Source organism: Melitaea cinxia, chromosome 5 (genome assembly GCF_905220565.1).
Source record: "Melitaea cinxia chromosome 5, ilMelCinx1.1, whole genome shotgun sequence".
Taxonomy (NCBI): domain Eukaryota; kingdom Metazoa; phylum Arthropoda; class Insecta; order Lepidoptera; family Nymphalidae; genus Melitaea; species Melitaea cinxia.
This window is the reverse complement of record NC_059398.1, coordinates 12,485,692-12,497,832: the sequence shown is the minus strand read 5'-3', so window position 1 is coordinate 12,497,832 and position 12,141 is coordinate 12,485,692. Positions and strand designations below refer to the sequence as shown.

The 12,141-nt window shown below is 34.3% G+C and overlaps 1 protein-coding gene across 4 annotated transcripts in view; it reads right to left on the bottom strand.

Annotated features, from left to right (window-relative positions):
* Positions 1-12,141, bottom strand: part of LOC123653619 (RNA-binding protein Musashi homolog Rbp6) — a 540,105-nt gene that overhangs the window by 174,936 nt on the left and 353,028 nt on the right. Inside the window, exon 1 of one of the 4 annotated variants that reach the window (XM_045589615.1) lies at positions 2,443-2,627. The exons of the other annotated variants lie outside the window; for them this stretch is intronic. Coding sequence (XP_045445571.1) covers positions 2,443-2,538 — 96 coding nt within the window. The 5' untranslated portion in view covers positions 2,539-2,627. Of the gene's footprint in view, positions 1-2,442; positions 2,628-12,141 lie in introns of those variants that run through there. 4 annotated transcript variants of the gene reach the window in all.

Sequence of the window (12,141 nt, the reverse complement as noted above, 5' to 3'; positions counted from 1 at the left end):
GTGTAATGCTTGTATATAATCATGTCTTTAATAGGAAGAAAATATTATTCAATTTATAGTTTTCTAGTTATTTTAATTTAATTATAATGCGAATGTTATAATAAATGATTGATTTATTTTCGCATAGCGTAAACTATTGCAAATGAAAATTGGCCACCATTTTGTCTTTTCCCTACTCAGCATAATGATAAGGAGGAAATTATAGGAATTTTATTACTAATAGGGCTATATATTAAAATGAGTGTTCAAAGTTGGTTTTTAAACGGGAATTTTGTAATTTTTGACGTTAGTAGCATGTAAGTTTTTCCATACAGAAAAATCTTGGAAAGCGGCGTGTAATTGCTATATTGAAATTAAAGAGTATATGTAACACCACCCGAATACGAAATAAATTAATTTGTTATAATCAGTAATCTTGTTATCATCGCCATTTCCAGAAATTTTAATTTAATAGCTTACAATTATTTTAATTTATTTGGTATAGAAAAAAACTTAAGTAATTCATTTGTAACATACATAGTCTTTAATATAGCAAACAAATTAACAAAAGTAATACATACTTGTTTGTAAAGCATAAGGAACATAAAAATGTATGTAGACAATTAGAATTTTGTCTGTTTTTGAATCCAAAACTGTTTTTGTTTCATGAAGAATAAAACAATTTAGTAAGAGATTCGAGTATTTTGAATTCGTATAAAACTTTAAAACTTCATACTGCTTTTCCGTAACTTATTGTTCTTTGAGAGTGCACTATTGCAAAATGTTTGAGGTTTTGTTATATTGTTTGCAAAGAAAATGTTCTTACGATTCACACAAATAACTTTATTATTTATGTAATACGTTTATATTATTAAAAAATAGAATAATATAAATTAAATAATTTAACGAATTTGCTGCAAACATTAAAGTACGATAAAAGAAACTGTCGATATTAAATATCTATAGCTCAAACTTATAGAATGTTCAGTCACGTTTTTTACTTGAGGATTGCACGCTTTTAATATAAAACGTTACAAATAACGCTATCCGTAAAATCGTATGTTTTCTGACACAATAGGTCTCGTGGATAATTCACAATAACTCTGATTGACTGTTTACGGGAAGTCACGCAAAACAAATATTAAAAGCTATAAACATGAATTAGGTACATTTATGGATTATGATTTTTTTACAGTTACGTTTTATTGAAGAGACATTTAATTTTTATATGCACTATGGGGAAAAATATAAAATATTTTTTAATTTTATGATCGAGTCGCACACTCAATTTTTAATGAGGTTTTATATAAAAAAGTTTCAGCAAGTAGTAAAAAAATATATTAAAATGGCGTCCAAATTTTTTTGAGATTAAATATTTATTGAAGCGGTAAAAACGTTTCGTCGTATTTTCGTAAGCGCGGATTGAATTAACTTTTTATGCAACGACTACGTCCATTATGACGAAACATATCCGAAATGGATTGTGCATGTATTAATATTAATCGAACGCTTGTGCGATAAATCAAGAACAACACTTGGCTAAAAATATTTTCGTAACAGAAATTTCTTGGCGCGTATTTAAGTGATGCGGTTAGTATCACTAGACCGGCTGTATGAGCGTGAAAGAAACAAATGCACCAGCTACAGGTGTTATTAATTAATTTCTATAATAAGGTGAAATTATTTTTACAGAATTAAATAACTATAATTTTTATTTAATAAGAATATGTCTTAATTATTAGTTATTACGATATTGCTTTAAAAAGTTTAAGTATTTCAGCAAATATTGTTTTTTTTTTGGGGAAATGTTACTCGTACATACCTGTTTTATTAGAAAACTTATTGAAACACATTCTTAATATTGCTATTATTTTACCTGAGTAAATAATTTAAATGATTGTCACTCAAATAATTTTATATTTTTAAAAAAATAACTTTTCACGCTCACACTGACGGAAACATGTCAATTACTTGGCCCTAAAAAAATTCATTTTCATAAAACAGTCTACGGACGTGTTTAAGAAAAATATAGGTAAACTTGAACTATTCACAGTTAATATCACCGTTACATGCAATCCTACAATTTCATTTCTAGCTATTAGTGTAGCAACTCTTATCTTATCGAAATTTTCGTACATTAATACAAAACATTACGGCCGTACTACGCCGAATTCTGATCCGTTTGAAGAAAAGTAATCGAGCAAATTTTGCACAGAAATCTTTTGCACGGTCAGGTCGATTAATCTGTTTGTTGTTTTTATCGAGGGTCGAAAGCGGCGAACGGAGAGCGACACGACGGCGCCGCGCGGCCGACGGCGGCCACTCGTGGCCCCGCGAAGTGCATCCGAGGCGCGCACTCCACTCGACAAACTTTACGCTCCCGAAATAAACTTTTCGCAACGCGCGCTATTGATCACGACGAAAAAGCAAATCACAAACGCGAAGACGCTCTGGCTTACTAACCCTGAGCGGTGTGCGGGTCGGGTCCGGCTCGGAGATCGGCTGCGGGAGCACTCGCGCGGTTGCGATCGGGAGCACTGACTTGAGCACTTTGGACATGTAAAGTCGGAGCGGACACGTGATGAGAGCGCGCGGCGCGGCCGGCGTCGGCGCGAGAGGAGCGGCGCGGCCGAGTGAGCGCGAGCGGAGAGTCCCCACGCGCCCCACGCGCCCCACGCGCCAGCCAGCGCGCGCACGGCCCGCCCCGCATCGACCGCCACCCCCACCCCACCGCTACGCCACCGCCCCCCCAGCCCAGCGCCGCGACGCCCGACTGTTTTTCTCTCGGCACCGACCGGGGGACGCACCTGATTTTTTCCGTGATATTTTTTCCTCCCTCTCCTTGCGACGCGATCCGTTCGCTTTCATTACGGTTTTGAGTTTGATTTATCACCGCGGCGGGTCTGAAATATTCTTGGGATGGAATCGACTGACGAACTCTTACCTCCAATTAGCACTAATTTATCGAAATTATAAGCCAGATAATGACGAAAGTAAGATATAATAATATCTTACTACATTAAGACGATTTAAATTCCCTTCCAAAAATAATAAATGCTCATGACTTACAGAAAGAAAGTTTTACGAACTTATATAATTTAATAAATTATTAGTAATTAGAAAAAAACTTGTACGTAATTAAAGTTAATATAAAATTTATAAGTTTATACCATGTTTCATATGAAAGTGCTTCATTGCGATGCAATTTTGCGATGCGGTTGTAAAAATTATTATCAATGCTTACATTAGCAGACAAATAAATTAATACTTTAGATAAATAAAACCGGCTTCTTTTCATATAAATTACTCAAAATGAAATTTGACGTGTAGACTCTGTCATTTTTATTCACGTAACGAACGGCATATGTTAGGCGTAGCACCTGCCTACGGCGTAGCTTGGTGCCTTCGCTGCACATCGGTCTAGCGTTTCTACTGATTGGTATGCGCCGGCCACTCGGCCGCTTGCATCTTCTCAACAACTAACATATTTGGCCGCGATTCAATTTTAATGTTTTCATATTTGTGTCATAATTTTGGTAAAGAGGAAAACAAAAAGTGGCTGGTCGGGAGCAAGAAGTTATTTGTAAACGTTGACGTCTCGGCATTTTCATGCAAAGTATGAGGCACCCTTGTTCTATTTTGAAATTGTTTTGATGGTATGCGGTTTCGTTTTAGTTTTACGGAGAGCTATGCTGTCGAGATTGTATTGTGAGTAGCTATTGCATATGTTACAATAAAAGTTTTAAGACAGTGACGAATGCAATATAGACTTGGCATAAAATTGTAAAACTTTAATAGTTTCTAAATAAATCATGTTCTTTTCTATATAATATTTTAGATGACATACATTTATGATATATTTTTCATAAAACCTTATAGGATACAGTTTTTGTTATTTAATTTAAGGATATACCAACCAGTAGCGAAGCCTGGCCGTTAATCTGTTCTAATTGTTTTCATTTATTCACCAAATTGTATGAAAGTTTAGTGATTCTTAATATTAAGAACAAATTGAAAATTATAAATTAAATTTTATTTATCAACAGTATCTCGTGAAATTAACAGTAATAAGCTCAAAAAAGATTCTTCAGTTTTATGTAAAAAATTGCCTATAAGTCCCCGTGCGCTGACAGACCGAGATTTCAGTTCGAGCTATCTTTGCGAGGTCGTTAAATTCTAAGCGAGACAAGTGACACTAAATAGAAAACTCAGTTACAGAGAAAATCGTCTACCTGCAAATTTTTTGTACGTTTTTGCCGTAGTAGTCTTTTAAGTGTAGATCCGATTACTATATAACTGATTGTTTTGATATCTCTACAAAACTGCTTTTTAATACGTTTAATAGTATAATATTTATTTATCTAATTAAAACTGTGTAGAAAATTATAAAAAAAGATATCTTGTGATTTACACAGTTAAAATGATATTTATTATTATAAGTCCATCAAATATCTCTTACATGAATTTTTATAATGTAATAAAAATTAAAATTTTTCATTTTATGCAAAAAATAATAGCATCAGAGTGTCTGTTTGTGTTTTTAAAAAAACCCTTTTTTACTAAATGCATATGGATTTCTATACACGTTAAATATATCCAAAATAACATATTTTACAATTTTTGTCAGTCTTTCTGTCTGTCTGTCTGCCTATTTGTTCCAACTAATCTCTGGAACGGCAGGACCGATCCTGACAGGGCTTTTACTAGCCGATAGCTGATGTAATAATGAGTAACTTAGACTACTGTTATTTAAGAAATTTATTTATTCTGTAACTCTGCAAAATGAACAATATTTTTTTTTAATTCCACGAGGACGAATTCGCGGGCACAGCTAGTTTTAAAATAAAACTTTAAATGAAATATGTAGTTATATTTATTAACTTTTAATCTCTAAGGGTAAATATTTAAAATTGTGTTTGAAATATATATTTTATCTGTTAAACATAACCTCGTCCATCTCCCCAAGGGACAATAAAAAAGGGGCTGTGGTGTCCAGTCTGAGAGATAGTAAATTAAGAAATAATAATAACACTTTTATTTGACACTGAGTGCTATAGTGGCAGTAACATATGTTGATAGCTCCAACGTAATGTCAAAGCAAACGTCAAAGTCGTAACTGGGCGGCGTTCATTAAAAAAGCCCACAAAACGGTTTGTTTTACAACATGCTTTCCGACAGCGGAGCGGTAGAAATTAAAAATAATCACCGGTACGCGGCACGAAAACAGAGATATGAAAAATAAGGGTGAGCACAGACACGAGACAAAACAATTCCAAAAATGACAGCAATTTTTTTGTAATATGAGTATATATCAATAACTCTATCCTAAACACATACACACTACAACAACCGGCGTTCTATTAAAGCTATTAATGTATGTATATTATGTCATTTTTATAAGCCTACACCTACACAAATTAATTTATGTTAGCTATTTTATGTATTTTATTAAGTATACGTTTTTTAATGTTGAAAAGAGTAACATTACACGATCGTAAAGTTTTTTCTTTATTGTAATAGTCGAAAAATATTTTAATCAGTCTTCAGAGGTCTTATATACTGTGACATGCATATATCCTTACCATGATTTGATTATAGATGAGCAAATGACGATTTGTTACACTACTTAAGCAATAGATATATTAGTAGGGTTTGCCTGAATTTAAACATATATATTTTATTAAGATCTACTTGTTCTATTCTCCCGCTCATTACTGTTTATTTTTCAACTTAGAATAAATATCTTTTATCGTGAAAACAAAACTAACCTTTATTTTCACAACTTTAGAAATGTCTTACAGATCCTTCAAGTCAATCTACGTGAAGTTACAGTCTGGTTTTGAATGTAGATTCTACCAAGAAGAGCCGATAAGAAATATTGTCTTTAGATTGTATTGAATAATGTGTGTGCTACCTAAAGGCGCATCTACCTGCGACCGGGTCAGAATATACGGGCTTAGGATTACGTAGGGCTGGAATCTTACGTGATAGTACTAGAGAACTGAAACGCCTTTTGTTTGTATAGCAGCCATGATTAATTATGCGCTGCGTGTAGAGACAACGACGGTTTCCTGATGTACACAAGAATATCAGAACTCGTCATTTGCAGATATTTTGCAAACAAAAAAAACTTATAAAATCTTCTTGCGTTAAATGTATTCTATATGATAATATATAATAATTTTTTACACATATTAAAATAATAATTAGTTGAAGGAAGTGTGTATTGTATGTTTAATATATTTTTGTAATATTAATACACGATCTCGTCATTAAAACCACGTAACTTTTATTTATCCAACAAAATGTTAAACAAATAAATTAAATTAATGATAAATTCTAACATCAAATATAACGACAAAATTTAAATGTTTGAAATAAAAATACATTTAAATGACATTTAACAGTTTAAAGCTGTCTATTGTACGGATGTTCCGACTCGTTAAGGACGTAAGCGGTCACATAGCAATTCCTAATCGAATCACAAGCCACTGATGTAACGACAGGCTTTGGCTGGCAACCCTTAGGGACAATGCATCGTGCTGTCCTTTGGTCTATCTTTGAGATATTCTACTCTGATGGTTAGAAACTAGATTTTGAAAAGTCAAACGTTGTTTCGAAATGGAGATTGAATTTTTTTAGTAAAATAGTCAGTTTAATCATATCTGGTTTGATCATGGTCATTTCTATAAGTTTCAAAGGTCTAAATTTAATTTAAAATTGTTTTTAAATGTCATAGTTTACGAGTTTTGACAGTTTGTTTTATATATAAACTTTTTTATTTTCAGTAGGTAAAAAAATTAAATGAGAGCTGTCAATGTGTTTTTCTTATTCATTTAAATCGAAGGAAGTCCTATAAACTTAATAAAAAACGTGTTTGAAAATCGATTAAGAAAGTCTGCGATCGAGGCACCAAAAAAAAAAACATATATACATACAAACTTTTAAACATTTATAAGGTGGATTTTTTTTTTCTTTTTTATGAATGCCTTTTTTATTTCAAATATCAGGAAAAATATATCTAACTAGTTTTTACCTGTGGCTTCGCTTGCATTAATTTTTTTTTTCAAAAAAAAGTATCCTGTGTTACTTCTAATACCTACAAAAATATGTGTACAAAGTTTCATGATGATCGATCAAGTAGTTTTCACGTGAAAGCGTAACAAACAAACTTATATTAACATTTATAATATTAGTAGCGTTAAATACTTTGACATAATTTAATGACGTCAATAATAGTAAACAATAATTGATTAAAAATACGGTGTTATTAATGTTTATTGTGACTAATTCAATGAAAATTAATTAAACAATATGTTTCCGCGAATAAATAAATAACTTTGAAGCCTAAATAATTCAAGTAATTAAGCGAGTTTCTAACTTTAATCGGTATGATTAGAGGATGATCGGTGAGACCGATAGTGAGTAACAGATAAAACTCTCATCAAATACAATCAGTGGTCGCCTGGACAGGGCTTAAGCTAGGCCTCACTCGCCATTTCCTCCGGGCAAATTTCATTACCACTTGCTCCTACTATAATCCCTTGGACCAGTGCCTTAATCTACCCACTCTTGGTTTGATTCCTCTCAAAAGAGCCACTTGCTACATTTTTACGTATAATCCATTTTTAATTGCCCTCTGATATTATGAAACTTTGAACAAAATTAATTATAAAACACGTTTCAAAACCGCAATGATAACTCATTTTATCGTCTTTGTATTTATTTAATAACGACTTAAGACAATTTTCGGGTGAGTTGCTATGTTTATGGTAAGCTATTTTTATATTTATTATCTCAGACGACTTTTTCTTCAGAATGTAGAACGCTTATCAGAGTTTGTAGAAAATACTGCGTACGCAAAAGAATGCGGTTCTTTTATAATAATGTAATGTCAATCTGCGTACATTCCGGATCGAGCGTAAATATACACTCGCCGGTAAATAAACGGTACACGACTTGAATAGATGAACTAGATATATCATTCACAACTCACCATGCCTTCAGGAACGGAAGACGGAGGGGTTCTTGATAAGATTGTTGCGACTTTTAGGATATATGCCGGCCGGCCACGTTTTATGTACGAATAGTCCACTAATCACGCCACACAAACTTTACTCAAGACGGAGTTATATTTAACAGTCAGATTTAATTTTCGGTTTCAACGGCCGCAATGGCGACGCGTGCGGTTAGATGGTAGCGGTTGTAATTGTTGGCCGTCGCGGGCGCTGCTTTCTTCGTGAGGTTCGATTACGCATGCGCGCCGGTGATTAGAGCGCTCTCATTGGGCAAATACACAAGCGTGCACAAGTTGAAACGACATATTAACGTTGAAAACGGAACATACTGTGAATCAGTAGAAGTTCGGTTCTTCTTGTTATTATTATTAATCTGATTAAATTACGTAAAGTTAAGGTTACAATATTACATGCAATTTACAAAAGATAATTTTAAAGTTAAAAAACGTATTTGTTGTGACTGTTACTTTAGAGCTGAGATCAGCTCAGCCTATTGCAGTCCACTGTTGGACATAGGCCTCCCCAAGTTCGCGCCAGACATCCCGGTTTCCCGCAATCCTCATCCAGCCTACACCGGCCGTAGATCATCGGTCCAACGGGCCGGAGGACGTCCCACACTGCGTTTGTCAAGACGCGGTCTCCACTCTAGGATCCGTCTACTCCAACGGCCATCGGTAGTGCGACACAGATGGCCAGCCCACTGCCACTTCAACTTGCTAATTATGTGGGCTATGACGATTACTTTCGTTCTCTCGTGGATAGTCTCATTTCTAATCCTATCTTTGAGAGAGATTGCACGTTGAGCGACTTTAAATTTGTGGACCAGTCCTTTCGTCAGTGTGTACATCTCGGCTCCGTATGTTAACACAGGTAGGACGCATTGCTCGAAGACTTTTGTCTTCAAGCATTGCGGAATCTTCGAAGTGAAGACTCGACGAACCCTTCCAAATGCCGCCCAGCCCAACTGAATCCTCCTGTCGGCCTCCTTCTCAAATTATTTGCGGCCTAGTTGGATAGTATGGCCTAGGTAAATATAATCCTGAACAACTTCGAGAAGGGGACCATCGACCGATACCGGTCTCGGTATGACTTGGTTGTTAAACATAACTTTCGTTTTGTCTAAGTTTATACAGAGACCGACACGCTGGGAGGACTCGTTTAGGCCGGCCAGCATTTGACCTAACTCATCCAACGTCTCCGCAAAGATGACAATATCGTCTGCGAAACGAAAGTGAGAGATGAATTCACCGTTGACGTTGATGCCTCGTTCCCCCCAATCCAAGGTCTTAAAGATATCCTCCAGCGCAGCGCTGAACAGTTTCGGTGATATTACATATTCCTGTCATACCCCACGCCGGAGGGAAATAGGTCTTGTTTTCTGGTCCTGGACATCAACGGTCATCGTCGCCGCGTCGTACATACATTTCAGTATCTCAATATATCGCCAGTCGATATGACATCTCTGCAGATAGTCCAGGACAGCCCAGGTTTCGATAGAGTCGAAGGCTTTCTCGTAGTCCACAAATGCCATACACAGCGGTTGATTATATTCTTCTGTCTTTTGAATAATCTGCCGAACAGTATGGATGTGGTCTACAGTGCTTTAGCCATTTCGAAACCCAGCCTGCTCTGGTGGTTGGGATTCGTCTAGCCTTCTGGTGAGACGAGCTGAGATGTGTTAATAAAATGAACAAGTAAATTTTAAAATTATTAAGTAAATTTTATTTGTTTCATTTCCATGCATAGTTTGCCTCAAATTCAGTGATACAAAATATTTTCGTGAGTAAATCTGCATGTTACGACCGCAATTCTAATCGATACGATCTCTGACGATATGCCAATTCGTGAGATTATGTTATATCATTGACAGAAAACCATTTCTGTTATTTTTTTTGTACTTTATGTTTATGCAACAAACAAAAATAAAATGCAAATACACAAGTTGTGCCTTGCGGCTTAATTTGCGTTAATTTGAGGAAATTAACGAACTAAAATTTTATATAGCTTATATAGCCTTGCTCGGAAATGGACTATTCATCACAAAAATCATTTCTTATTTCGAACCATTTGTTCCTAAGATTAGCGCGTATAATATTAGTATAAACACTTTAAACTTTCAGCCACCATATTTAGTCTAAAATGTCGTTAGATCTAATCAAAACGCCTGGTTGAGTACATGAGTAACTAGAACGCTATACTACAACTTAAGACGTTTAAAGTCAGAGAACATGGTTAGTCATGGAATTCTTAAGTTTATAGGTACATACGACACTCAATATTTGTAAATTATGATTCTGATTCTATTATAAAATCTAGTCAGTAGGTTTCATATATATAATACAATTTAAAACACAACAACGAACGTATGTATGACCACCATAACGAAGTTGAGAGCTTTAAAAATTGCTTGTTCAACACATTTTTATTTCGCAAAAAAGCCAAACAATTTTTGTTGCCCAATTGTACAAAATATATTAAATCGCTCCAACAATTTGATAGCATAAATGAAAAAACAAATAACTTTCCTGAAAGCTCTTAGCGTTATGGATCGTCAGTTCATTACAAACTGGTCGTCAGTTCAATTTTGACTAAAATAAAAGACCTATCGAAAAAACAAAATCCAGGTGTAAAATACTGCGAAATCGTAAAATCTATGACACGTAAACGAACGTATAGGTTTAGACAAAAACGATGAGCGTTCGAATCGAAGTACAAAATTCCATTTGGACCCGTCTAGAGGAAATGAAGCAATTAATTCGGCAGATGGCGCTGCCGTGCGAGTATTAATCATCAACTAATCGTCACTGTAGTCTTCGATTAATCCGGCCTCGATTCAGACCGGTGACGTCGCATATCGATGCCATGTACAACTATACTATTTTTCACTCTCGATAAAATGTCTCTGAAATTATTTGTAAATGTATGACATTAAAACAGAAATATAAACGTCTATTTTTGTTATTGCAATAGGTAGGTATATTACAGCAATAAAATTAACTTTTTCTATTTGATTTTGTTATACGTCGTAAAATTAAGCTGTATGTTATAATGAAAATCAGTATGTACCTATTTGACAGAAATATATTAATAAAATTCATTGGTTTTTTTTTCTAAATAATATACATTGTTTCATGAACAGAAAGATAATGTAATATGATTGTTTCTATAACATTTTAGTTTGCCTTAATATAGATTTACAATTTTCCAATTCTGTTCTTGATATTTATCCTAATTGTATTATCTGATAAGCCTTCAAGGACAAAAAAAAATGTAAAAACGCAAAATGATTATTACGTTTTTAAGCCTAGCATTATGGTCGATTGTTTGATTTTTTATAATACATCTAATAACTACAGGTTACTATGAGACTTTCGTTATGCCAAAATTAATCGTAGTTATAGCTACGGAATCTTTGTTTTTCAGTTGATTCTATTTACCTTAACATTATTTGTAAAGAACAAACAGAAAATAGAAGTATAGACAAGGATAGGGAAGAAATTTGAGGGCTTAAGGGCGAGTTAAACTCCTTTGAAAGCTTACAAACTTTTCACAAAAGAACGGCCCGCATGATTTGTGAATGCGTGTAATTTTTCATACATCATATTTTTTTGTAACGTTTTTTCCGATCCACCAAATAAACTTTGCTATTGTATCGGCGCGACTTTTTGGCGTGTTTTACCTTTTTCTTAGTTCTCGGTTAAAGGAAGTTTGATAGTATTTGACAGAATGGCAGAGCTTGCTTTAATATTATTTTTGGACTTTAGTTTACTTTAGCAATTCTCGAAGTTAATACAGCTAAAATAAATGTACTTTATATTACAATAGATGCTTTATTATATTTTCTTGATGGTGTCTATCATATTGATTTCAAAAATACTATTTAACTATAACAGGTGGCTATTACCTATACGACTGACGATGCGTTGGCGCAACGGTCACAGCACTAGTTTGTGACTGTTGCGCTGGTGGTTGCGGGTTCGATCGGGAAAAAACCAAACTTCTTAGTCAACGCAATCAAAATATAAACCTACAGGGTATTCCCCGTGAACTCACAGAATCTTAAAATTTGGTACGAAGCAACGTCTTATAACACAGATAAAGAAAAATTGCGAAAAGCACAAATTTTAGCTACATCATATACTAA